The sequence below is a fragment of the Chiloscyllium plagiosum genome, chromosome 4 (genome assembly GCF_004010195.1).
Source record: "Chiloscyllium plagiosum isolate BGI_BamShark_2017 chromosome 4, ASM401019v2, whole genome shotgun sequence".
Taxonomy (NCBI): domain Eukaryota; kingdom Metazoa; phylum Chordata; class Chondrichthyes; order Orectolobiformes; family Hemiscylliidae; genus Chiloscyllium; species Chiloscyllium plagiosum.
The window spans coordinates 49,516,878-49,544,475 of record NC_057713.1 but is presented as its reverse complement, the minus strand read 5'-3'; the positions used below and the strand labels follow the sequence as shown (position 1 = coordinate 49,544,475).

Genomic DNA, 27,598 nt, shown 5'->3' with positions numbered 1-27,598 from the left:
TGACGACCATGGAATGATCGTCAGAGTAACTCATCTTGTTCACTAACAAAAATAGAAACTGCTGGAAAAGCTCAGCAGGTCTGGCACCATCTCTGGAGAGAAATCAAAGTTAACATTTTGGGTTGAGTGACCCTTCCTCAGATCTCACTTAATTACCAAGTCATGGTTAGATCTGCGAGCATTGAATGCAGTCAGTTCCCAGGAGGATAGGTTGGATTGGGTAAGAAGGGCAGAGTAATGGAGGCGACCAATGTCACATTGACCGTTCTGAATGAAGAGATCCAGTGTAAGTAAAAGGGGGGTGCAGGGTGGGTCCAGGTGGAGGGAGAGTGTTGGAGCTGGGTGAAAGGGTCTGTGCGATGGGGAGAGGACTCTTGTCCAAAGAAGTGGGCGTGGACTGAAGGCAATGGAAGAAAGTTCCCAATGTCGTGCCCAAAATTCATTAAGGTGGGGACACACACACACAGAGAGAGAGAGAGAGAGAGAGAGAGAAAAAGAGAGTGGTTGGAGTCAGAGGAGACAGGGATTCCAGGGAACTATGTGTATCTCTAAGTTGTTGCATATTGTGTGCTTCAATGCCCAAAAGGAAAAGTTTCCTGTTAGTGCATTGAGTGAGCTGGAGGATAAAGTGGAAGTGGGAAATGGTGCAGCCCTGAGCTAGCATGATACAGTGCTTTGAAGAGGGAGGTCAAGAATGTGCATATGACAATGCATAGTACTGAGGGTGGATCTCAGGATGCAGCGAGAGCAGATGTCTGTGTAATGTTAAACATCATGAAGATACACATGGTCCTGGTGGATTCAAATGATGAAGGATGAAACTTGAATTGGAAACCACATGGGGTCAGTGTGGGCCGGAGGCACTCACTGAGGAATATGATATGGGTGGAAACAAGTTTTAGCAAATAACTGGTCAAACACCAGGAGCAACAGGGACATTAATGTTGGTGGACAAGAAAACAGATTAGAATGGAAATTCTGTCGGAGAGAGGAATAGAACTTCAAGATGGGCATGCCTAGAAGAGAAGTGGCAGTGAGTTAAATACTTACTAAAAACTGAAAGAACTGCGGATGCAAAAATAGAAATTGCTGGAAAAGCTCAGCAGGTTTGGGAGCACCTGTGGAGAGAAACCAGAGTTAATGTTTCTGATTGAGTCACCCCTCCTCATAACTTGTTCACTAATGTCACTTCAGGGAAAGTAACTACCATCCTTACCTGGTCGAGCGTCCATATGACTTCAGACCCACAGCAATGTGGCTGACTGTAACAGCCTCTGGGCAATAAGTGCTTGTATAGTCAACTACACCCAGATCCCATAAATGAATTTAAATAAACCTGAATTGTTGCTAGATCCCACAATCTTGTCTCAAGCATAATTTGAGGAGGAAGTGAGGACTGCAGATGCTGGAGATCAGAGTAGAAGACTGTGATGCTGGAAAAGCACAGCCGGTGAAGCAGCATCCAAGCAGCAGAAGAATTGGCATTTCAAACATAAGGCCTTCATCAGGAATGAGGCTTGAGGTCCAAAGGATCTAAGAGATAAATGGGGGGGGGGGTGGTTGGGCTAGGGGAAGGTGCCTAGGAATGTGATAAGTAGATGAAGGTGGAGTTGAAGGTGATAGGTTGGAGAGGAGGGTGGAGTGGACAGGAAGATAGACAGTTCAAAAGGGCAGTGACAAACTGGAAGGTTGGATCTGGGATAAGAAGCGGGGAGGGGAAATGAGGAAACTGGTGAAATACACATTAATCACCTTGGGACCCTCCAACCACACGGGATCAATGTGGATTTCACCAGTTTCCTCATTTCCCCTGCCCCCACTTTATCCCAGATCCAACCCTCCAACTCAGCAGTGCCCTCTTCAACTATCCTCCCTGTCCATCTTCCTTCCCACCTATCTGCTCCACCCTTCGCTCTGACCTATCACCTTCACCCCCAATTTCACCTAACTATCGCATTCCCAGCTACCTTCCCCCAGCCCCACCCTCCTCCCATTTACCTGTCAGCTCCCTTGGGCCACAAGCCTCATGCTGGATCAAGGGCTTAAGCATGAAACGTCAATTCTCCTGTTCCTCGAATGCTGCCTGACTGGCTGTGCTTTTCCAGCACTAAATGCTTCGTCAAGGATAATCTTACTCACTTGGACAAATTAACATAAAATTTATTTGTTTATTAAAAATCTCACCTCTGCTGTAGTTTCTATAAAATTTTCCATTGGGTCAATACTTAACTGACTGCAAACTTGTTTTACAGGAATTACCTCACTCAACAAACCAACACACCACTTAGCTCTGATGTAGAGTCATCTACACTCAAAAGATGAGCTTGCGCTCTCCCTGTGGATGCTGACTGACCTGCTGTAATCTCCAGTATTTGTTGTTTTCAAGTCAACTAACCACTGAGTGTTCTGTATAACTGTATACATTGCATACAAATTGAGGCTTAATTAAAACAGCATACCTTGATCCAGTAACACTCCACTACAGATAAATCTGCTCCAATTAGCAATACCACAGAAAATCAACTGTTTTTTTAACTTTGTATGTTGTTTGCATTTTGTCCAATTTCTGGTTGTCATGTTTTTTGGTTAACTTCTATATAAGGTGAACAAGAAAATCATAGGTGGAGTAAACTCTGTTCAGATGGAGGCAGAGTGGAATGTTTCTATAGTTTTTTTTCCCAACTATCATTAGTTAGTCTACATATAAAAACTTCTCACTCAACATTTAGTGCTGCTCATATTTTCTTAGTGTCTTGAATCCACTGAACTTTTTCTAATGACTATTTCAATAACTTCAACGAGACAACAAAGTCAGTGAAGAGATAGCATTGAAATTGTGGTCAATGATAAGTAATTACTGCACAAAGAAAACATTGGCCCGCAAAATTTTTAATCGAATTCCAGAATTTTAATATTGCGCCGTGTTTACATGACTTGTAGGGTAAAACTTTGTAAACTTTTAACTTTTTGATATTTGTAAACAAACTGATTAAACTTTCAGTTGTCATCAGGGAACTATAGACCAGTGAGCCTGATGATGGTGCTGGGCAAGTTGTTGGAGGTGATCCTGAGGGACAGGATGTACATGTATTTGGAAAGGCAAGGACTGATTACGGATAGTCAACATGGCTGTGTGCATGGGAAATCATGCCTCATAAACTTGATTGAGGTTTTGAAGTAACAAAGAGGATTGATGAGGGCAGAGCAGCAGATGTGATCTATATGGACTTCAGTAAGGTGTTTGACAAGGTTCCCCATGGGAGACTGGTTAGCAAGGTTAGATCTCATGGAAAACAGGGAGAACTAGCCATTTGGATACAGAACTGGCTCAAAGGTAGAAGACAGAGGGTAGTGGTGGAGGGTTGTTTCTCAGATTGGAGGCCTGTGACCAGTGGAGTGCCACAAGGATTGGTGCAGAATCCACTACTTTTCGTCTTTATACAATGATTTGGATGAGAGTTTAAGAGGTATAGTTAATAAATTTGCAGATGACACCAAAATTGGAGGTGTAGTGGACTGCAAAGAAGGTTACCTTGGATTACAACAGGATCTTGATCAGGTGAGCCAATGGACGGAGGACTGGCAGATGCAGTTTAATTTAGATAAATACGAGGTGCTGCATTTTGAGAAAGCAAATCTGAGCAGGATTTACATACTTAGTCGTAAGGTCCTGGGGAGTTTTGCTTAATAAAGAGACCTTGGAGTGCAGGTTCATAGTACCTTGAAAGTAGAGTCGCAGGTAGATAGGATAGTGAAGAAGGCTTTTGGTATGCTTTCCTATATTGGTCAGAGTATTGAGTGCAGGTGTTGGCAGGTCATGTTGCAGCTGTATGGGACATAGGTTAGGCCGCTTTTGGAATATTGCATGCAATTCTGGTCTCCTTCCTATCAGAAGTGTGTTGTGAAACTTGAAAGGGTTCAGGAAAGATTTGCAAGGACATTGACAAAGTTGGAGGATTTGAGCCACAGGGAGAGATTGAATAGGCTGCGGCTGTTTTCCCTGGAGTATCGGAGGCTGAGGGCTGACCTTATAGAGATTTATAAAATCATGAGGAGCATGGATAGGGTAAATAGGCAAAGTCTTTTCTCTGGGGTCAGGGAGTCCAGAACAAGAGGGCATAGGTTTAGGGTGAGAGGCTGAGGGCTGACCTTATAGAGATTTATAAAATCATGAGGGGCAAGGTCAGGGTAAATAGAAAACGTCTTCTCCCTGAGGTGGGGGAGTCCAGAACTAGAGGGAAAAGATCTAAAAACCTAAAGGGGCAACTTTTTCATGCAGAGAGTGGTACGTGTATGAGCTGCCAGAGGAAGTGGTGGAGGCTAGTACAGTTGCAACATTTAAAAGGCATCTGGATAGGTATATGAATCGGAAGGGTTTGGAGGGATATGGGCCTGGTGCTGGCAGGTGGGAGTAGATTGGGTTGGGATATCTGGTCGGCATGGACGGGTTGGACTGAAGGGTCCGTTTCCGTGCTGTACATTTCTTTGATTCTATGTATGCCCTATGCCCACTCCATTAACCGTGACACTTCCAAAATACAAGTTGCCAAAATAAAATTTGTTTAAAATATTGAAGCCTAACTCTAATATACTCTGTTTTTAATTTAACATCAGATTAAGATTTTCTCACATTATTCCAAGGGCAGTTATATAATTTTTTACAGTGAAGAAGGGTCGCTAACTTGATTTAAGGTATTAGATTCCAGAGATCAGATAGTGAAGACATAATTTTGGAAAATTATTTTCGACTCTAAATAGGTTAAACATCATCTGCAATTACCCATCAAGCATGTAACAGTAACAGTAGACTGATTTATTCCAAATAAAATGATTTACACTTAAATAAAAGACAATAGTTTGGCAATATAAAAAAGTTGTATAATTTAGTGTTTAAAACTCATCTCAGATATGATATCAGAACAAACTTTCTTCAGCGTACTTTCCTCTAAATGATTACATTTGTTCATTTTAATAACTGTCATTCCATGTATGAATTTGTGTTTTCTAATTTCATACAATCATTGTCTAAGTATTCAAGGATAATGGTTCCTCCATTGATTAGTGGGCTGTCATTATTTGTTAGCCATAATTCCAAAGTTTGGCCCATAGGCAATGCATTTCCTGATTCACTGTGACACAGCCTCAATTTCTGGGGAATGAAAGAAAGAGAGAATGAGAAAAAAGTTGCAGTGGCAAAAAACTATCTATTCATTAAAACATTTTCCTACGCTGCATTACCTGTCACATAATGGAAGCAATAAAACTTAAATTTTCTTTTTACTTTATTGCTTTGCTTGACGATTTCAAAAGCCATTTGAGTAGAAACGGTTTTCTTGATTGCTGTTATAAATTTATCTTTAACTAATTTCCGTATGTCCTCCAGTCCTATTCTCTTGATATAATTTAAGTACTGTTTATCATTATATGTATTCTTATTTTATGTTTTTGAATGGATATTCTCTTACAAACTTTTTACTAAACTACAGCCCTCATCTCATTAATCTTCCACTTATGTTAACTCTTTCGACTTGGCATTAGTTTTGTTCCTCTATTTAGCATCTTTTCTACTGGAAGCTTTTGTTTGTAAAGCCAGAGGATAACGTCTTTAGACTTTTATTTTCCTGTTTTGTAATACTGTGTTATAATTGCATGAAAAGTAGTGAATCGACTAGTTTCAAATTCTCTCCTTAATTATTTGCTATTCAATCCCTCCATTGCACAGCCATATCTTAGCTTACATTTATCAGTTTTAAGTTTCATTTGCCATTTATCCACCTAATGTCTATATATTTGAAAATCGCTGCAGGATCCTTTTTGTCCACTATTCATCCCATTTTTGGTGTTTTAAAATGAGACTAAAATTATATTGTTTTAGCAAATCATTTAAAACAAAAAAAAATTACTTACTGTTGTACCACCCAGCATGAGAAAACAGGATTTCCAGCCAAGTTCTAAGCCACTGCCAGTACTCCTTTTACTTTGTTGTCAGAAGACAACAGAGATTTATTTTTATTTTTAAAAGAAAACTACACTTCTCAGCAGTATCTCATAGATGGGAGTTCAGACATTAACTATCTAAACAGAACTATTTCAGTGCCCTCCTTAAATCCAGGTTCATTCAAAATTCTGGTGCCTGCGTGCTAATTTGCACAACTTTACATTCATCAATTATCCCTATGCTCTGACTTCCACTATTCCTGGTCTAGCAATGCCTCAAATTAAAAATTCCCATCTTTCTGTTCAAAGCTCTCCTTGGGTACACCTCTGTTTATCTCTACTTTCCTCCAATTACAGTCTATTGACTCCATGACTTCCCAAGCTCTGAAATTCCCTATCCCTCTCTCCTCCTTTCAATGCTTACTTTCTTGGCCAATCTTTAGTCATTTGACCTAATATTTCATTAACCAACGAAATTAAATGATAATTAATGCTCCTATGAAATACCTTGCAACACTTTACTATTTAAAAAGATGTTATATAATTGCTGTCAAGCTCAACATGACAGAAGACTCATTCACATTTTTCATATTGCAATATTGCAAATCTGTGCTCAAGCCACTGCATCACTTTCAATTATTAGTTTTCTATTTGCAAGTTGTTAAACCTTTGAATTATCAATTTTAAACAGATGAAACATCTCATGCTGGCTAAATAATGGACATTAACTAAGAGCGAAGGAAACAATGATACCAAGTAGTCAAAGGATGAATGCAAAATTGTATGATTTTATCAACAATTACCTTAGCTGCCAAAATATTGTTGTCATTCCTAAGGTTCAACAGTGAAGCTGCATTATCCACCATTTTTCCAATACTCCATTTGGAACAAAAGAACATTGATCTGCTTTTCTCTTTGCTTCCTTTTGGCAAAAAAACTTGAAAATATAGCCGCTCACTCTGCAAACAACAAATTAAATTTAATGATTTTTGGCCATTAGTATGTTTGAGAAAAACAGCTTTAACTTCTGTAACTTTGCATCATTATCCAATTTAGATTTTAAACTGGGAACACAAAGATCATTTTTCACTTAATTGCAACTGATTTATAAAGTTAAAACCCCATGACAGTTCCAACTCTGAGAATCAAACTGTTTATCTCCTTCACTTCTAAAAATTTGAAAACATAGAAAATAGGAAAGTTAATAGGCCTGCTCCACCATTCAATATAACCATGGCTGATCATCCAACTCAGTACCCTGCTCCCTCTTTCTCATAATATTCTTTGATCCCTTTAGCCCTAAGAACTATACCTAACTCCTTGAAAATATTCAACCACTTTCTGCCATAAAGAATTTCACAGGCTCACAACTCTCTGGCAGAAGAAACGGCTTAGCCCAAATCCTTAGATTGTGACCCCTGGTTCTGGACATTCAGTCATCAGGAACATGCTTCCTGTGTTTACCCTGACTAGTCTTGTTAGAATTTTACAGATTTCTAAGAGCAATTGCATATTCATACCAGATGTAGACAGGTTTTTGGTAGAAGTCAATAATACTGTGTACAAAATAGGTAGGTAGGTATTTGTTTAGGTGATTAGCCTGTGGTCATTGATGGATTTTTAATTATTTTACATTGCAAAGAATACCAGAGGTGCTGGAAGGCACAGCAGTAATTGTGATGCTTAGTTGCGACATGATTTCTTAAATTAATACATGGGATATGGGTGTTGTTGACAAGGCCACCTCTTTTGTAACCACCCATCTATGAGTAGGTTTAAAGATAAGAGACACCAAGAAAGCAGATTTAACCATCTTCTAATCTTAAAAAGATATGATTAAGCAATTAAAATCACAACACAGGGAAATAAATTTGAAAATTATGTATTTTTGCGTTCCAATTATTTTAAGATTTTAAAACTTTATTCTTCTGGCCATACACATGTTGCTGTCTTCACAAATGGTGCAATTCACCATATGGATTTGGGAAAATGTGTAATTTGGGCAAATCCTTGGCCTTCTTGCTAATTCTGGCAATCCATTAAGAAAGTGATGAAATTCTGTACGTAAGCCAAGTTGCTGACTATTTAAATATTATGAAAATCTTATCTGTCCTGTTGCCTTTCCAATCCACAAAAAATATGACCAGTGTACAGAATGGTTAGAGACCTGCTAGAGATAACCACTGCTTATTTTTACACCTTATCTTAACCTACTTGAAGGCAAGATGACATTAAAAATCAGCTCCAAGACATATTTGAAAATTCAGAACCCCATCATATTGTGTACTATCCCCATTAAAAGAACTTCAATGAAAATTTCACCTTAAATAACATTAACCTGTGGTATGGACTTGTCTCCAACAGCATGTAACTTCATCTTCATAAGTGCTACTTTTGCAGCTGTTGCATCATTCTTTGCTCCTTTTCTACCTTTCTTCAGCGAAACAGGGACTGCATCTCGGGCTTTTGATTTTAAAAAAACTTAATTGAAACAACATAAATGCAATACTGATATTGGTTAAGCTAATTATTTTTCCTGTCCTTTCCAATCAATATGATATGTATATTTATATCACCTATCCCTGAAATAGATACATCATAAAGAGACTTGCATTTTTTTTGCATTGCTTTCCCTAACCACAAAATGGCCCAAAGTACTTTTGAGCCAATTAAGTGCTTTTGAAATGCAGTCATTGTTGCATTGCAGGGAAAATGGCAGCCAGTTTACTCAAAGTAAATTGCTACTAACAGCAGTTATATAACCAAGATAATCTTGTGACTTTGATTGAGGGGCAAATATTGGCCAGAACACAAGGGAATAACTCTCTGTCCTTCCTTAAAATAATGCTGTGATATCTTTGACATCCAGCCTTGGTTTAACATCTTATCCAAAACTTGGCATCTCTGATCGTGGAGCACTCCCTCAGTAATTGTTGTGTTTAAGTCTTGGAATGGGATTTGAACTTCCAAACTAGCTCAGTACCAAAAATGCACTCTACTGATCCACAGCAGAAGCTATCCAATACTGTGCAATAATAAAGGCGAAGAAGAGAAGCAAATAGACTATACAATGTTGGTGAGCAGTACATGAAAGATTAGCTTCAGCTATTCAGCAAATAAAGATCTCAGCAAGGAGAGATAATGTATTCCTCCAAAATAATTGGAAAGTGTTAATCTGCACTACAGACATTAACCCACTAATATCAGATTATAGTTCCTTAAAAAAGGAGTGCCTGGCCTTATCCTTTGATTAAGTATCAGCACATAAGTAAAACAATATCCACAAAATTCTAATACTGTTCTATATAAAGAACATACAATTATATTGTAATTTTAATTTTTGCTAAGCTGATTTGGGTTTTATATGCATGTGATTAGACTTTAAAGATGAATTTACTAATAACCAGGTCATAGATAATAGAAAAGATATGTTGTTTCTGAAAGGTAATTCAATACTTGCCAACAGACTCTTTAACTACTTGCCGAGAAACAGCCAAGTGTGATATAGGCAACTCTTGTTTTTCACAGTTGTGGTCTGACTGGTGTCGATGACTGAAACAGAAACATCAACATTATAAAGTATAAATCATAACCAAAACTGTAATAGGAGTTCAGCTTATATAAATACCCACCTCAGACAAAAATGTTTCTCGCAATGTGAACAAATTACTGGCAAGAGTTCTTTTGCCTTACAGCTTTTATATGTACATTTGTAAGAAGAGGTTCCTTCAGATTTCACTGGTAGTCTTAAACAAACCTGAAATTGGAATTTCAGAATATTTAACTCAATTTTTTAGCATTCTAAATTTTACTTTATATTGGATCTCCCTTTCTATTGCTCACAGCAGATAGGTGCATCTACAACATATCAGGTATAGCATTCTGACAACCGATTAAATTAATAATTTAAATTTCTGTTTCAATAAATTTGGTGCAATAATAATTCAACAATTCTTTCATTAGTTAATAAAAGTTGTAACTGGGTTTTAAAAAATGTATTAAGTGTAACATAATGCAACACAATACAATATTTTGTTGTAAAACAAAAACTGCACAATGCACCAAGCTTGATCAGTTCAACCTAGATAATCAATAATTAATAGTGCTAGGCAGAGGCAGAGAAGTCAGCTACATTAGGGACATCAGCCTTTAGTAGCACAGACAGGATTTGCAGGAACTGGAGGAAGTGTCAAGGACCTTCCAGTAGGTTGCTTGTGCTCATTATATTTTCAAGCCAGTATGGGGAGTGGCTTAGAGAACTTGTGGTGATCCCTCACATCTGCTGCCCTTGTCCTTGTAGATGAAAATGGTCATGCATTTTGAAAGTGCTGTTTAAGAAGCTTTACCTGTATACTAAGAGATGCTTTGAGTTTGCACCACCATGGAGCCAAGGAATTGAGGTTTGCCAGAAAGACAATCCATTATGAGATTTCACTCAGTGGTGGATTCCTGGTAACTATCTATAGTGAGGATAAGAGGTAGGGTATTCCATATTTGCTAACATTGGAGTATTAACTTCCCAAAATATCTAGACATCATCAAACTTGGGGCTTTATGACTGTAAAATTTCATGCAACAGTAATTCTGGAAATAGACAGAGACAATGTCATAGAAATCAAAAATAATATATTTGGTTTATTATCATATGTACCAAGATATAGTGAAAAGTATTGTTTTGTGTGCTATCCAGGCAAATTGTACTTTACATAAGTCCATCAGGGTAATAGAACAGAATGCAGAATAAATTGTTCCTGCTAAACAGAAGATGCAGAGAAATATCAACTTCAATATATGAGAAGTCCAATCAAAATTTTGATAACAGTAGGAAAAAAAGCTGTTCTTGAACTGAAGGTACTTGGTTCAAACATTTGTAATCTTTGTCCAATGCAAGAGGGTGGACATTCATATTTTCCTTTTTTTTATTCATTCATAGGACAAGTATGTAATTGGCTAAGCAGCATTTATTGCTCATCCCTAATTGCCCAGATGGTAGTTAAGAGTCAGCCACATTGCTGTGGGTCTGGAGTCACATGTAGGCCAGACCTGGTAAGGATGGCAGTATCTTTCCCGAAAGGACATTAGTGAACCACATGGGTTTTTTCTGCCAATCGACAATGGATTTATGGTCATCATGAGATTCTTAATTACAGATATTTATCAAATTCAAATTCCACCATCTGCCACGGTGGGATTCAAACCCAGGCCCCCAGAACGTTATCCGTAGCTCTGGATTAACAGTCCAGCGATAATTCCATTAAGCCATTGCCTCCCAAACCAATGTGGCTTGGATAGGTGATGGTGATCCCTTGACATTGCTGTTATTTCTTTCCTGGACAGTTGTAGAGGTCATTGGGAAAGTAGGTGTTTTTGAAGTGATACAGTAAGGGCAGGGCATTTTGTACATGACGATAGTTGTCACTATGACTTTTTCAATTCAAATTTTGATGTTTACAAGAGCAATACTTCTGTTTCTGCAACCATTAAATATACTGATTTGTCAAATAGAATTTCATGGGATATACAACACAGGAACAGATATTATCAATTCTGGTGACAGAAATTTTAATTTTTCCTTTCAAAAGATTTCCACTTTATGTTCCTCCTATTATCAGCAAGTAAGAGTAGATAACAGACTCAGATTCCTGACAAATATTTGTTGTAATATCCATTAGGTGGAAAAAGTGTTAGATTTTCTGGAACATTTCCGGGAAAGACTAGGAACACAAGTCTCATCATTATGTGCGATCAATTTAAACAGGGAAAGTGACCCACCTATAAGCCAATATTAACTCAAAAAAGGAATAACGTACTACTTGCACAGGTTTTTTTTGTCCGAAAACTCACCCCAGAGCAGCCATGAGCATCTTTACCCCTATGTTCAAGGCTAAAAGAAAAGAAAAGACATACAGCTTGCAGTCATTTTTAAAATAATACAAGGGTAAGAGGACACCTGTCCAATCTTATATTTGTAAAGCTTATATTCCTATTTATAAATGTAGCTGTTTATTTTGATGATGAATACTATACCAGTAAATTCCTGAACATCCATCACAAACAAAAGGCAGAAAATCTGAAAGAGGGAACAATTCTTGTTAGTTTAACAAAACTTAGCCATCTTGACAGCATTTTTGTTATTCACTTAAAATTACTTCAGAGCTTACAGGAATGGTTATTGTCAATTATTCTGATGACAGGAGAAAAGTTAGCTCTCTAAGTTCAAAGTGGACCAACAAATATTATCATAAAATGAGGTTAATTATCATTTGATTACATATACGCGTATGATTTGGCTTCAAATTTCTAGTAAATAAGTCAAGTTAACATACTTTATATTTGTCTATTAGACTAGAAATTTATTATTGTTTGGGATCATGTACAAGTGTAGTTGAAATTTAACATTTCACTCTACAATTTCACACTACAATTGTGCTGATATTTAGACAGTAATTTCTCCTCGCTACCTTTTGAATACTTTTCCCTCTTTTTTTACTGCTCATTTTAAAATCAAATGCTATCTAGCTGGTGAAATACCAGGTTAATGGAGAAGCTGGGAGAGAGAGAGTGCTTCCCTTGACTTGGTAACTGTAAGTAAATCAAAGCACAAAAAAAGGATCATATGGCATCCCTGAGGGCTCCCACGAGAAGGTTGAACAGTTCATCAACTTCAATAACACCTTCTACACTGACTACAAGTTGACTGGACCATCTCAGACACCTCCCACCCGTTCCTGGACCTCTCCATCTCCATTTCCGGCAACCAACTTAACATGGAAATCAACTCCAAATCCACTGACTCCCACAGCTACCTGGACTACAATTCCTCCCACCCTACCTCCTTATTCCCAATTGCTCCTCCACCACCGCATCTGCTCTCAGGAGGACCAATTCCATCACAGAACATCACGGATGGCTTCCTTCTTCAAAAACTGCAATTTCCAATCCCATGTGGTCGACAATGCCGTCCAGTGCATCACCCTACTTCCTGCACGACTGCCCTTGAACCTCATACCTCCAATCGCAAAAAGGACAGAACCTCCCTGGTCCTCACCATCCACCCCATCAACCTCTGGATACACTGCATCATACTCTGCAATTTCTGCCACCTACAAACAGACCTCACCACCTGGGACATATTCCCCTCCCCACCCCTATCTGCATTCCGCAGAAACTATTCCCCCCGTGACTCCCTTGTTGGTCGACATGCCCCACAACCCACCCTTCACTCCCAGTACTGGCAAGAAGTGCAAAGCCTGCACACACACCTCCCCTCTCACCTCTGTCCAAGGCCCCAAAGAATGCTTCCGCATCCAACAGATTTACCTATACCACGGCCCATGTCATCTGCTGTGTCCGTTGCTCTCGATGTGGTCTCCTCTACATCGGGGAGACAGGACGCCAACTTGCAGAACATTTCAGAGAACATCTCTGGGACACATGCACTAAACAACCCCACCATCCTGTGGCCGAACACCTTAACTCCCCCTCCAAATCTGCCAAGGACATGCTAGTCCTGGGCCACCTGCACCACCAAACTCTAGCCACTTGACGCCTGCAGGAAGAACGCGTCATTTCTGCCTTGGGATCCTCCAACCGCACGGGAATCAATGTAAATTTCACCAGTTTCCTCATTTCCCCTGCCCCTACCTTTTCCCAGATCTAACTTTCCAACTTGGCACCATCCTCTTGAACTGTCCTATCTGTCCATCTCCTTGCCCACCTATCTGCTCCACCCTCCTCTCCATTACTTTCACCCCCACCTTCATCTACCTATCGCAGTCCCAGCTACCTTCTCCCCAGCCCCGCCTCCCTTCCATTTATCTCTCAGCCCCTTGGGCCAATCCCTCTTTCCTGATGAAGAGCTTATGCTCGAAACATTGACTCTCCTGCTCCTCAGATGCTGCCTGACTGGATGTACTTTTCCAGCACCACACTAATATACAAAGGGTAAGTTTTCTTCAGTAGATACTTAAAAAGAGTTGACAAAGTGAGAAGGTAGGAGACAGAAGATGGTTGGAGAAGGTTGTTTTGTGGACTGGAGGCCACAAGGATTGGTGCTGGGTCCATTGCTTTTCATCATTCATATAAATGATTTGGATGTGAATATAGGAGGAATGATTAGTAAGTTTGCAGATGACACCAAAATTGGTGAAGAAGGTTATCTCAGGATACAAAAGGGCTTTGATCAGATGGGCCAATGAGCTGAGGAGTGTCAGATGGAGTATAATTTAGATAAATATGAGGTGTGCATTTTGCTAAGGCAGATCAAGCCAGGACTTATAGTCCAAAGATGTGCAGATTATGTGAATTGGCCATGCTAAATTGCCCAGTGTTAGGTGCATTAGTCAGGGGTGAATGTAGCGGAATGGGTCTGGGTGGGTTGCTCTTCAGAGGGTCGGTGTGGACTTGTTGGGCCGAAGAGCCTGTTTCCACTCTCTAGGGAATCTAATCTAAATGGTAGGGTCCTGGGGAGTGTGGCCGAACAAACGGACTGCTGCGGGAGGATGCACAGCTCTTTGAAAGTGGAGTTGCAAGTAGACAGGGTGATGAAGAAGGCATTAGGTATGCTTGTCTCCATTGGTCAGTGCATTGAGTATAGAAGTTGGAATATCATGTTGTGGCTGTACACGACATTGGTGAGTCCACTTTCAGAATACTGCATTCAATTCTGGTCTCCCTGTTGTAGGAAAGATGTTGTTAAACTTGAAAGAGTTCAGAAAAGATTTAGAAGAATGTTGCTGGGATTGGAGGGTTTGAGCTATAAGGAGAAGTTGAATAGGCTGGGGCTATTTTGCCTGAAGAATGGGAGGCTGAGGGGTGAGAGGTTTATAAAATCATGAGGGGCACAGATACGGTGAATAGCCAAAATCTTTTTTCTAGGTTAGGGGAGTCCAGAATTAGAGGGCATAGGTTTAAGGTGAGAGGGGAGACATTTAAAAAGGACTTAAGGGGCAACATTTTCGTGCAGAGTGTGGTGTGTGTATGGAATGAGCTGCCAAACAAAGTGGTGGAGGTGCATACAATTACAACATTTAAAAGGTATATGAATGGGTACATGAACTGGAAGGGTTTAAGACAGACATGGGTCAAAAGCCGACAAATGGGACGAGACCAGTTTAGGATGTCTGGTTGGCATTGACAAGTTGGACTAAGGGTCAGTTTTTGTGCTATATAACTCTATGACTGTATGCTGGAAGTCTGTAACAACGAATGCTGGTGAAATGCAGCAGGTCTGGCAGCATCGGCGGAGAGAAATAGAGTTAACATCCCAAGTCCAGTGTCTGAGTGGGCTCAAATCTGGCAAACTGGATATTATGCGGGTAAATATGAAGTTGTCCCCTTTGGCGGAATAAAATAAAATGTACACAATCTAATGGAGTGTGTATTCCCAACACAACCAGCCACTTAAGATAATCATTGAGAGCTATTTGCACATGTGCAGTTCAATGCATGTTTGCACATCACCGCATGATGTTGATAAAGATCTGGGTTGTGCTAGTCTGCCTCTGTGCATGCAGAGGAGACTTTGGCATAGGTAAGTGTGAAATTCTGAGTCAGTTGCTGCAGCACTTCCAAACTTGTTTGTACATTTTGAAGTTCCACAGAGACCTTAAAACAGCACAAAAAAGCAAAACAAAGTCTCTGAACTCCACACATATACTACACATTAAATTGTGCCAGGCAGGGTCACATCATTCCAACTTTAGGCTTTAGAAGCCAGTGACTCATTCTTACTCCAACGTTAAATTAAGGGCCCTGACAAAGCTTGTTTGAGCGATGGTGTTTCCCACTCCATCACCATCTACCAGTTGATTCTCTGCACTTGTTTCCACCTTGTGATTATAAAGGCAATGGCATCTTTATGAAAGACAATAAGACATAGGAGAATTAGAGTATCCAGCCCATTGAGTTTACTCTCATTCAATGAGATCATGGCTGATCTGAATCTTCCAATTCCATTTTCTTGTCTTTGCCTCATAACCATTATTCTCAGGGAAAGGCGAGGTTGTTTAGGGAATATTTGCTGCAAGTGCTGGATAGATTTGTCCCACTCAGGTAAGGAAGGGACAGTAGGGTGAAGGAACCTTGGATGACAAAAGATGTGAAACATCTAGGAAAGAGGAAGAAGGAAGTTAAAGTTGAGGAAGCTGCTGAAAAATGTATTGCTGGAAAAGCGCAGCAGGTCAGGCAGCATCGAAGGAGCAGGAGAATCGATGTTTCGGGCATAAGCCCTTCTTCCTGAAAAAGGGCTTAAGCCCGAAACATCGATTCTCCTGCTCCTTCGATGCTGCCTGACCTGCTGCGCTTTTCCAGCAACACATTTTTCAGCTCTGATCTCCAGCATCTGCAGTCTTCACTTTCTCCTTAAAGTTGAGGGAGCAAGGATCAGACAGGGCTTTAAAGGGTTACAAGGTAGCCAGGAAGGAATTGAAAAATGGACTTAGGAGAGCTAGAAGGGGGCATGAAAAAGCCCTGGCGGGTAGGATTAAGGAAAACCCCAAGGCATTCTACACTTACGTGAGGAACAAGAGGATGGCCAGAGTGAGGGTTGGGCTGATCAAGGATAGTGGAGGGAATTTGTGCCTCAGAGGAGGTAGTGGAGGTTCCTAATGAATACTTTGTTTCAGTATTCACTAGTGAGAGGGATCTTGTAGATTGTGAGGCTAGCATGAAGCAGGCTGATATACTCAAACAGATTGATGCTGAGAAGGAGAATGTGTTAGAAATTTTGAAAGACATGAGGATAGCTACATATGCTGTGCCAGACAGGATATACCCAAGGTTACTATGGGAAGCGATTGCTGCACCTTTGGCGATGATCTTTGCATCCTCACTGTCCACTGAAGTAGTTCCAAATGATTAGAGAGTGGCAAATTGTTATTCCCTTGTTCAAGGAAGGGAATAGGGATAGCCCTGGGAATTACACACCAGTCAGTCTTACATCGTGGTGGGCAAATTATTGGAGAGGATTCTAAGAGACAAGATTTATTATTATTTGGAAAAGCATAGTTTGGTTAGAGATGGTCAACATGGCTTTGTGAGGGGCAGGTCATGCCCCACAACCTTATTGAATTCTTTAAGGATGTGAAAAAACATATTGAAGGTTGAGCAGTGGATGTGGTGTACATGGATTTTAGCAAGGTGTTTGATAAGGTTCCCCAAGGTAGGCTCATTCAGAAAGTAAGGAGGCACGGGATACAGGGAAATTTGACTGTGTGGATAAAGACTTAGCTAGCCCATAGAACACAGAGGGAGGTAGTAGATGGAAAGTTTTCAGCCTGGAGCTCGGTGACCAGTGGTGTTCCGCAGGAATCTATTCTGGGACCTCTGCTCTTTGTGATTTTTATAAATGACTTGGATGAGGAAGTAGAAGGGTGGGTTAGTAAATTTGCTGATGACACGAAGGTTGGTAGAGTTGTGGATAGTATGGAGGGCTGTTGTAGGTTGCAATGGGATAGTGACAGGCTGCAGTGCTGGGCTGAGAAGTGGTAGATGGAGTTGAACCTGGAAAAGTGTGAAGCGATCCATTTAAGGTCAAATTTAAATGCAGATTACAGGGTTAAAGGCAGGATTCTTGACTGTGTGGAGGAACAGAAGGATCTTGGGGTCCATGTCCATACATCCCTCAAAGTTGCCACCCAAGTTGATAGGGTTGTTAAGAAAGTGTGTGGCGTATTGGCTTTCATTAGCAGGGGGATTGAGTTTAAGAGCCACGAGGTTATGCTGCAGCTCTATAAAGCCCTGGTTAGATCACACTTGGAATACTGTGTTCAGTTCTGGTCACCTCATTGTAGGAAGGATGTGGAAGCTTTCAAGAGGCTGCAGATGAGATTTACCAGGATGCTGCCTGGACTGGAGGGCATGTCTTATGAAGAAAGGTTGAGAGAGCTAGAGATTTTCTCATTGGAGCGAAGAAGGATGAGAGGTGACTTGATAGAGGTGTACAAGATGATGAGAGGCACAGATAGAGTGAATAGACAGAGACTTTTTTTCCCAGGGTGCAAATGGCTATCATGATGGGGCATAATTTTAAGGTGATTGGAAGAAGGTTTAGATAAGATTTCAGAGGTACGTTCTTTATACAGAAACTGGACTGCCAGCAGTGGTAGTAGAGTCAGATACATTAAGGACATTTAAGTCACTTTTGGATAGGCACATGGATGATAGTAAAATGAAGGGTACATAGGTTAGCTTGATCGGAGAGTAGAATAAAAGGTCAGCACAACATTGAGGACTGAAGGGCCTGTACTGTGCTGTAATGTTCTATTTTCTATTACTGGTTTAAAGTCTGCCTATCTCAGCCTTGCATACACATAATCATCCAGCCTTGATAAATTTCTGTGCTAAACAATTCCATAGATTCACAACCATCAAAATAAATTCCTCCTCAACTCTTAAATCTATAACACCTTTTTCTGTGATTATGCCCAATGGTCCTTGACTTTTCCATAAGAGGAATCAAACTTTCCACATCTTATCAACTATAGTTCAATAAGGTTGCTTCTCATTCTTCTAAATTTCAAGGAGTACAGGCTGAACTGCCTCAATGTCAGTATATCTTCCTTCAGGTATGAGGTCTAAATGGTTCACAGTATTGCAACTGTGTTCCGTCTAGTGCTTTGTACAGTTTGAGTAAAACCTTCCTACTATTAACTCCATTCTCTTTGAAATGAAGGCCAACATTCCATTTGCTTTTCCTATTATGCACTGAACTTGGACGTTGGACTTTTGTGATTCATGAACAAGAACTCTTAAAACTCTGTTGCAAGTTTTTGCAGTCTTTCTCTGTTTAAATATATTCATCTTCAGTATTCTTCCTGCCAAAGAGTAAAACCTCACATTTCCCAATGTTTCCCAACACAGTTATGTTTCAATTCTACAGCTCACTGATGAGATCATATCTGAAATACTGCATATTGCATTGTTTTCTGTATTCAAGGGAGGGTGTACATTTACTGGAAGGAGTTCAAAAGAGGTTCACCAGACTAAAGCATGGAAAGGGGAGATTGTCTTATGAGGAAAAGTTAGACAAGCTAGGCTTGTATGAATTAATTTGGTGGCACAGTGGTTAGCCTCACAGCGTCAGAGACCTGGGTTCAATTCCCGCCTCAGGCGACTGACTGGAGTTTGCACATTCTCCCCGTGTCTGCGTTGGTTTCCTCTGGGTGCTCCGGTTTCCTCCCACAGTCCAAAAATGTTCAGGTTAGGTGAATTGGCCATGCCCATAGTGTTAGGTGAAGGGGTAAATGTAGGGGAATGAGTCTGGGTGGGTTGCACTTCGGCGGGTCGGTGTGGACTTGTTGGGCTGAAGGGCCTGTTTCCACACTGTATCTAATCTAATCATGGCTGGTCTTGACAGGACGGATGTGGAAAGGATCTTTCCTTGTTCAGGAAAATCGAGAACTAGGCTCACAGTTTAAAAATAATAGTCATAGTGACAAGGAGAACATTTTTCTTAGACATTTGGGAGCCTATGGAACTCAGCCGTCATCTTATTAAATAACAAAACAGCCTTGAGGTACCAAGTAACCTACTCCTTCCCCTAATTTATTAGCATGTTTATAAAATGTTGAAAGTTCATATAAGGTTAAAAAAATGTTTCTAAAAATCTAGCAATATTAAGAAATAAAGATGCTGGTCATACCTTGTAATAGACTAAAGGAATTGGATCAACATGTGTCATTCACAAATTTTACGAGCTTTTATTTTGGTGTTTGCAATCGCATGAGAATTAAGTTCTGGTGCTTTATCAGATCATAGTTCGAATACCACATTTAGTTAGCAGAGACGGTGCAGCAAAATGGACTTTCAGTTAAATAATGCATCTAAGAGTTGATTTTAGAGAAATTTACAAGATTGTAAACAACATGGAATGTACAAAACTGTAAAATTACTTTTAACTGTGGCCTTCTGAACCAACCTTCAAATAAAACATAAAAACCGAAACACTAGTGCTACGTACTAGTGAGGGTAGGAATAGAAAAATAGAGCAGATGAATGTGTGGATGAGAAGCTGGTGCAGGGGAGCAGGGTTCACATTTTTGGATCAATGGAATCTCTTCTGGGGTAGAAGTGACCTGTACAAGAACGATGGATTGCACCTGAATTGGAAGTGGACTAATATACTGGCAGGAAGATTTGCTAGAGCTGCTTGGGAGGATTTAAACTAGTAAGGTGGAGGGATGGGACTCAGGGAAATAGTCAGAAAAGAGATCAAGCTGAGACTGGTACAGTTGGGAAAAGGAGCGAGTCAAACAGTCAAGGTAGGCAGGATCAAAGCAGAGAACAAAGTAGGACTGAAAAAACTTAAACTGCATTTATTTCGATGCAAGAGGTCTAATAGGGTAGGCAGATGAACTCAGCATGGTTAGGAATACGGGACTGGGATATAGTAGCAATTATGGAGACATGGCTCAGGGATGGACAGGACTTGTAATTTAATGTTCCAGGATACAAATGCTATAGGAAGGATAAAAAGAGGGGAGGGGGGGAACAAGAGAAGAGGGGGAGTAGCGTTTTTGATACAGGATAGCATTATAGCTGTACTTAAGGAGGATATTCCTGGGAATACATCCAAAGAAGTTATCTAGGCGTAACTGAGAAATAGGAAAGGAATGATCACCTCATTGGGATTGTATTATAGACCCCCCCAATAGTCAGCAGGAAATTGAGAAAAAAATTTGTTAAGAAGATCTCAGTTATCTGTAAGAATAATAAGGTGGTTATGGTAGGGGATTTTAACTTTCCAAACATCGACTGGGACTGCCATAGTGTTAAGGGTTTAGATGGAGAGCAATTTATTAAGTAGGTACTAGAAAATGTTCTGATTCAGTATATGGATCTACCAACTAGAGAAGCTGCAAAACTTGACCTACTCTTGGGAAATAAGGCAGGGCAGGTGACTGAGGTGTCAGTGGAGGTACACTTTGGGGCCAGGGACCATAATTCTATTAGTTTTAAAATAGTGATGGAAAAAGATAGACCGGATCTAAAAGTTGAAGTTCTAAATTGGAGGAAGGCCAATTTTGATGGTATTAGGCAAGAACTTTCAAAAATTGATTGGAGGCAGATATTCACAGGTAAAGAGGCAGCTAGAAAATGAGCAGCCTTTAAAAATGAGAGTCCAGAGACTGTATATTGTTGGTGAGGTGAAAGGCAAGGCTGGTAGGTGTAGGGAATGCTGGGAATACTTGACAAATTGAGGTTTTGGATAAGAAAAAGAAGAATGTATATGTCATAGAGAAGTACAACACGGAAATAGACCCTTCGGTTCAACTCGTCCATACCCACCAGATATCCTAACCTAATATAGTGCCATTTGCCAGCACTTGGCCCATATCCCTCTAAACCCTTCCTATTCATATATCCAGCCTGATGCCTTTTAAATGTTGCAATTCTACCAGTCTCCAGCTCTTCCTCTGGCAGCTCATTCCATACAGGCACCACCCTCTGTGTGAAATGGTCGCCCTTTAGGTCTCTTTTATATATTTCCCCTCTCACTTGAAACCTATGCCCTCTAGTTCTAGACTTCCCCACCCCAGGGAAAAGATTTTACCTATTTACCCTATCCATGCCCCTTATGATTGTATAAACTTCTATAAGGTCACCTCTCAGCCTCCGCGCTCCAAGGAAATGGCTGATTCAGCCTCTCCCTTTGGCTCATATCCTCCAACCCTGGTAACGTCCTTCTAAATCTTTTCTGAACCCTTTCAAGTTTCACACGTCCTTCCAATAGGAGGGAGATCAGAACTGCAAGCCATATTCCAAAAGTGGCCTAACTAATGTCCTATACAGCCTCATCATGACCTCTCAACTACTATACTTAGTGCTCTGACCAATAAAGGAAAGCATACCAAACCCTTCTTCACTATCCTATCTATCTGTGACTCTACTTTCAAGGAGCTATGAACCTGCACTCCAAAGTCTTTGTTCAGCAACACTACCGAGGACCTTACCATTAAGTGTATATGTCCTGCTCTGATTTGCTTTTCCAAAATACAGCACCTCACATTTATCTAAATTAAACTCTATCTGCCACTCCTCAGCCTCAGGTACAGACAGCAAAATTGAGTCAATCCTTAGAAGATTATAAAGGCAGTAGGAGTATGCTTAAGAGGGAAATCAAGAGGGCAAAAAGGGGACATGAGATAGATTTGGCAAATAGGGTTAAGGAGAATCCAAAGGGATTTTCTAAATATATTAAGCCCAAAGTGGTAGCTAGGGAAAGAATAGGGCCCCTCAAAGATCAGCAAGTCAGCCTCTGTGAGGAACCATGGGAAATGGGAGAGATACTAAACGAATATTTTGCATCAGTGCTTACTGTGGAGAAGGACACGGAAGATATAGAATGTGGGTAAATAGATGGTGACATCTTGAAAAATGTCATTATTAGAGGTTGTGGTGCTGGATGTCTTACAATGCATAAAAGTGGATAAATCCCCAGGGCCTGATCAGGTAAACCCTCAAACTCTGTGGGAAGCTAGGGGAGTGATTGTTGAGCCCCTTGCTGAGATATTTGGATCAACGATAGTCATAGGTGAGGTGCTGGAAGCCTAGAGTTTGGTTGACGTGGTGCCACTATTTAAGAAAGGTGGTAAGGAAAAGCCAGGGAACTATAGACCAGTGAGCCTGGCGTCAATGGTGGGCAAGTTGTTGAAGGAAACCCTGAGGGACAGTATTTATATGCATTTGGAAAGGCAAGGACTGATTCGGGATAGTCAACATACTTTGTGCATGGGGAATCATGTATCATGAACTTGATTGAGTTTTTTGAAGTAATGAAGAAGTTTGATGAGTGCAGAGTGGTAGACATGATCTATATGAACTTCAGTAAGTTGTTGAAGGTAGAAACAGAGGATGGTGGTGGAAGGTTGCCTCTCAGACTGGAGGCCTGTGTCCAGTGGTGTGCCACAACGATAGGTGCTGGGTCCACTTCTTTTTTGTCATTTATATAAATGATTGGGATGTGAACATAGGAGGTATAGTTAGTAAGTTTGCAGATGATACTAAAATTGTAGGTATAGTGGACAGTGAAGAATGTTACCTAAGACTACAACGGGATCTTGATCAGATGGAGTTTAATTTAGATAAATCTGATGTGCTGCATTTTGGAAAGACAAATAGGACCAGGACTTATAAACTTAATGGTAAGGTCCTGGGGAGTGTTGCTGAACAAATTCCATCTTGGAATACATGTTCATAAATTCTTGAAAGTGGAGTCGCAGGTAGATAACATAGTGAAGGCAGCATTTGGAATGCTTTCCTTTATTGGTCAGAGGATTGAGTATAGGTGTTGGGAGGTCATGTTGTGGCTATACAGGACACTGTTCAGGCCACTTTTGGAATACAGCGTGCATCTCAGATGGCGATGTAACAGACTACAGACGGGAGGAGGAAGACCTGAAAAAATGATGCATTGAGAACAACTTAGCTCTCAATGTCATCAAAACCAAGGAACTCATTATTGACTTTCAGCGGGATCTTAGTCATGCCCCCCTACACATTAACAGCACAGAGGTGGAATGAGTGGACAGTGTCAAGCTTCTGAGAGTGGTCATCCACAACAAGCTTTCATGGACTCTTCATGTGGATGCACTGGTTACAAAGGCCCAACAACAACTGAGAAAGTCTCTTCTTCCTCAGGCAGCTGAGGAAATTAGGCATGATGGCGAATACCCTTGCCAACTTTTATAGGTCCGCCATCAAGAGCATTCTGTCTGGATGTATCACCACCTGGTACGGCAACTGTACCATTCAAGATCAGAGACAGTTACAGAGAGTGGTGAACTTGGGCCGGACAATCACAAAGGTTAACTTCCCATCTATTGAATACATCTACCAGGCCCACTGTCAAGGAAAGGCCACCAGCATTCTCAAAGATCCATCCCACCCAGGAAATGTTTTTCTACAACCTCTACCATCGGGGAGAAAGTACAGAAGCCTGAATACATGCACCAGTTGGTTTCAAAATTGCTTCTACCATACTGTTGTTAAAATATTGAATGGACTCACAAACTCTTAACATTCGCCTGTACCTGTGTTTTTGTTTTTGCCCGTTTACCTATTATTTACTTTTCTATGCTACTTAACTATGTGATCTGCCCGTATTGCTCGTAAGACAAAGCTTTTCACTGTGACACGGTACACATGAAAATAAGTTTAATTCAATTCAATGCTGGTCTCCCTTCTATCAGAAGGACGTAGTGAGACTTGAAAGGGTTCAGAAAAGATTTACAAGGATGTTGCCAGGTTTGGAGGATCTGAGCTCTTGGGAGAGGGTGAATCAGCTGGGGGTGTTTTCCATGGAACGCCGGAGGCTGAGGGGTGACCTTACAGAGGTCTATAAAATCATGGGGGGCATGTATAGGATAAATAGACAGGGTCTTTTCCCTGAGGTGGGGGAGTTGACAACTAGAGGGCACAGGTTTAGGGTGACAGTGGAAAGATATAAAAGAGACCTAAAGGGGCAACATTTTCACACAGAGGGTTACGCGTGTATGGAGTGAGCTGCCAGAGAAAGTGGTGGAGGCTGGTACAATTGCAACATTTAAACAGCATCTGGTTGGGTATATGAATAAGAAAGGTTTAAGAGGAATATGGGCCAAGTGATGGCAAATGGGACTGAATTAATTTAAGAAATCTGTTTGGCATGGACGAGTTAGACCAAAGGGCCTGTTTACATGCTCTATGAGCGGAGGATGCTGGAAATCAGAAACAAAAACAGAAATTGCTTGAAAAACTCAGCAGGTCTGGCAGCATCTGTGAAGAAAAATCCAAAGTTAACATTTTAAGACCAGTGACACTTCTTGAGAACTTTACAGATGCTGCCAGACCTGCTGAGTTTTTTAAAATGTTAACTTTGGATTTTTCTTCACAGATGCTGCCAGACCTGAACTTTTCCAAGAATTTGTGTTCAAAAAGATTTACCAGGATTTTGCCAGAGTTGGAAGATTTGAGCTATAGAGAGAGGCTGAATAGTTGGGGCTGTTTTCCTTGGAGCGTCCGAGGCTGAGTGGTGACCTTATTGAGGTTTATAAAATCATGAGGGGCAAGGAAAGGGTAAATAGACAAGGTATTTTCCCTGAGATGGGGGAGTCAACAACTAGAGGGCACAGGTTTAGGGTGATGGGGAAAGATATAAAAGAAGGACCTAAGGGTCAACTTCTTCACGCAAGAGGGTAATGTGTGCATGGAATGAGCTGCCAGCGAAAGTGATGGAGGCTAGTACAATTATAACATTTAAAACACATCTGGATGGGTATAGGAATTGGAAGGATTTAGAGGGATATGGGCCAAGTGCTGACAAATGGGACTAGATTAGGTTAGGATATCTGGTGGGCATGGACGAGTTGGACCGAAGATTATGTACATCTCTATGAGTCTATAAATAAAACATTAGAAATAAATAGAAATCGTTGGAGAAACATAGGAGAAAAAAAGACATAACGTTTCAAGTCCAGTGACTCTTCCTCAGAAAATAAACTAGTTACTCTGTAATTCCGAAGGGTCACTGGATTCAAGACGATAGATTTGCAGAATTTCTCCAGCAACTTCGGTTTTTGTTTACGATCTTCAGCATCCACAGGATCTTTGTTTTATTACAGCTAAAAGCCCTGGAATTATCTCAGGAGGAAAAACCTACGAGAGAGGAGGCACTCCCTGAAGGATGAGTTTTAATCGCCCCTCTCATCTTAAACATTCTTCCCATCGAGCAACATTCATTAGCTTCTCGAAGGAAAGACTTCCACGAAAAGAATTAAAGAGCCACCCATCACAAACAGGGTTCGGTAGACATGTACTACTTGGCGAAATTCACCACGATTTACACCTACCTAACTGACGGCAATGCTGTACCTCACATTGTTGACCAATCTCCAACTCCGCCATTTTGACACCATGCGAATTCCCCGCCCCTTCATTGATTGACAACAGCATTACCGGAAGTGATGTTCAATGCTGTCCAACCCCCTCGGTGGATTGGCAGTTGCACTACCGGAAGTGACTTCCAGTGGGTTTCGAGCTGTGTTGTTGTGTTGGGCTCGAGGCGCCAGGCTGTCGTTATGAACAAGATTTTCAATTTCTCCAAGAGCGGCTCGAGCTCCGGGTCTGGGTCCAGCTCGTCCCGATCCCATTCGCACTCCAGGAAACAGGGCCCGAGCCCGCAGGAGGCCCTTCACCGGCTCAGGGAGACCGAGGAGATGTTGACCAAGAAACAGGAATTCCTGGAGAACAGGATCCAGAGAGAGCTGGAGACCGCCCGGAGAAGCGGCACCAAGAACAAGAGAGGTAGGAGCTCGTCCAGCTCGGTGTAACCCTGGGGGGCCAGGTGGAATATCCCCCTCGCTCACCACCTACCTCTGTCCTCCCGTAGGGTAGGATATACACCCACCCCACACTCGGGGAATGAACACGTCTACCCAACACCTACGACTAGATACAACTCTGAAGGCAGGGACATACTAACCTACATTCCAGAGCATTCACGATATGGGGTGTAGGAACACATTCACCATGATCCTGTTTGTACACTCTGTGGGGTGCAGGAACACATAATCCCCATGTCCCTGTATGTACACAATATGGGGTGCAGGAACACATAATCCCCACGTTGTGCACTCTATGGGGTGCAGGAACACATAATCCCCACGTTGTACACTCTATGGGGTGCAGGAACACATAATCCCCACATTCCTGTATGTACACTCTATGGGGTGCTGGAATACATAATTCCCATGTTCCTGTATGTACACTCTATGGGGTGCAGGAACATGTATCCTCACGTTCCTCTCTGTAGACTTTATGGGTGGCAGGAACACACATCCCACATTCCTGAGTATGGGAATACAACAGGGAAGACCCATCCCCACACTGAATATATACCACAGCGGTGGAAAAAAACACATGTACCCCCCACTTTGGAGTATACACACACTCCTGAATATACACTCCTGTGGGGTTAAATTGACACACTGCAGAACATACACAGAACTGGAGGCAGGGACATACCAATCCACCTTCAAGAGTATTCACTACACTGGGTGCAGCAACACACACACTCCACACTCCAGAGTATACTCTACAAGGGGGAGAGGCAGGAACGCAGCGACCTTACACTCATGAACACATTGCGTGAAAAGCTTAACAATGTTATTCCAGGAAATAAGCCTTTATACAAAGGACAGGAAAGGGCAGGCATGGAAAATCAGAATAACAGTCCAATGTTAGGAAATCCCTTCAAAACAGTGCAAATAATAAATTAGGTTAGAGACAGCTTCAATACCAACAGGTCAGATCACACTGTAACTATTCCTACCTCCCAAATATCAGGTTTTTCTTTTCCCTGACATGTTCATGCTGCTAAAAAATGACAACAGCAGTATCAAGATTAAAAGTTGAGAGAAATTAGAATAACCCACAGAGCAAAGGAAGTAGGAATATACTGTTAACTATCCTGTTCACTGAACAAGTGTGACAAATCGATTGACAGCAAGATTGAAATGTCAAGGCCAAGGAACATCAAAATTAGTATTGTCAAAAACATAATGATAAAGTATTTAGCAGTGCACTTTCATAAAGAATGACAGTATTGGTAATAACCTGTATTGTACCTTTAACATACCCAATGATAAGAAAAATATGCATTAGGAAAAAAATAAGAAAAGCA

The 27,598-nt window shown here is 41.0% G+C and overlaps 2 protein-coding genes across 2 annotated transcripts in view; one reads left to right on the top strand and one right to left on the bottom strand.

Moving 5' to 3' along the window:
• Positions 1-4,411: 4,411 nt before the first annotated feature.
• zfand1 (zinc finger, AN1-type domain 1) lies at positions 4,412-25,836 on the bottom strand. The gene is made up of 8 exons (XM_043688172.1): positions 25,767-25,836; positions 11,965-12,007; positions 11,782-11,821; positions 9,570-9,694; positions 9,398-9,489; positions 8,276-8,400; positions 6,741-6,896; positions 4,412-5,149 (listed from the first exon to the last, which is right to left on the bottom strand). The coding sequence occupies exons 1-8, from the start codon at positions 25,819-25,821 to the stop codon at positions 4,979-4,981; spliced, it is 807 nt and encodes a 268-aa protein (XP_043544107.1). The 5' UTR covers positions 25,822-25,836; the 3' UTR covers positions 4,412-4,978.
• Positions 25,837-25,917: 81 nt separating this feature from the next.
• The window catches only part of LOC122549032 (charged multivesicular body protein 4b-like), a 45,449-nt gene continuing 43,768 nt past the window's right edge, over positions 25,918-27,598 (top strand). The window contains exon 1 of the mRNA XM_043688173.1: positions 25,918-26,220. Coding sequence (XP_043544108.1) covers positions 25,995-26,220 — 226 coding nt within the window. The 5' untranslated portion in view covers positions 25,918-25,994. The remainder of the gene's footprint in view (positions 26,221-27,598) is intronic.

Coding starts and splice junctions, on each gene's coding strand:
- zfand1 (XM_043688172.1), bottom strand. CDS start 25,821: ATGGCGGAGTTGGAGATTGGTCAACAATGTGAGGTACAGCATTGCCGT. Junction 9,490..9,569: donor GAGAAACATTTTTGTCTGAG/GTGGGTATTTAT, acceptor TTTCTGTTTCAG/TCATCGACACCAGTCAGACC. Junction 5,150..6,740: donor ACAATATTTTGGCAGCTAAG/GTAATTGTTGAT, acceptor TTCATTCCCCAG/AAATTGAGGCTGTGTCACAG.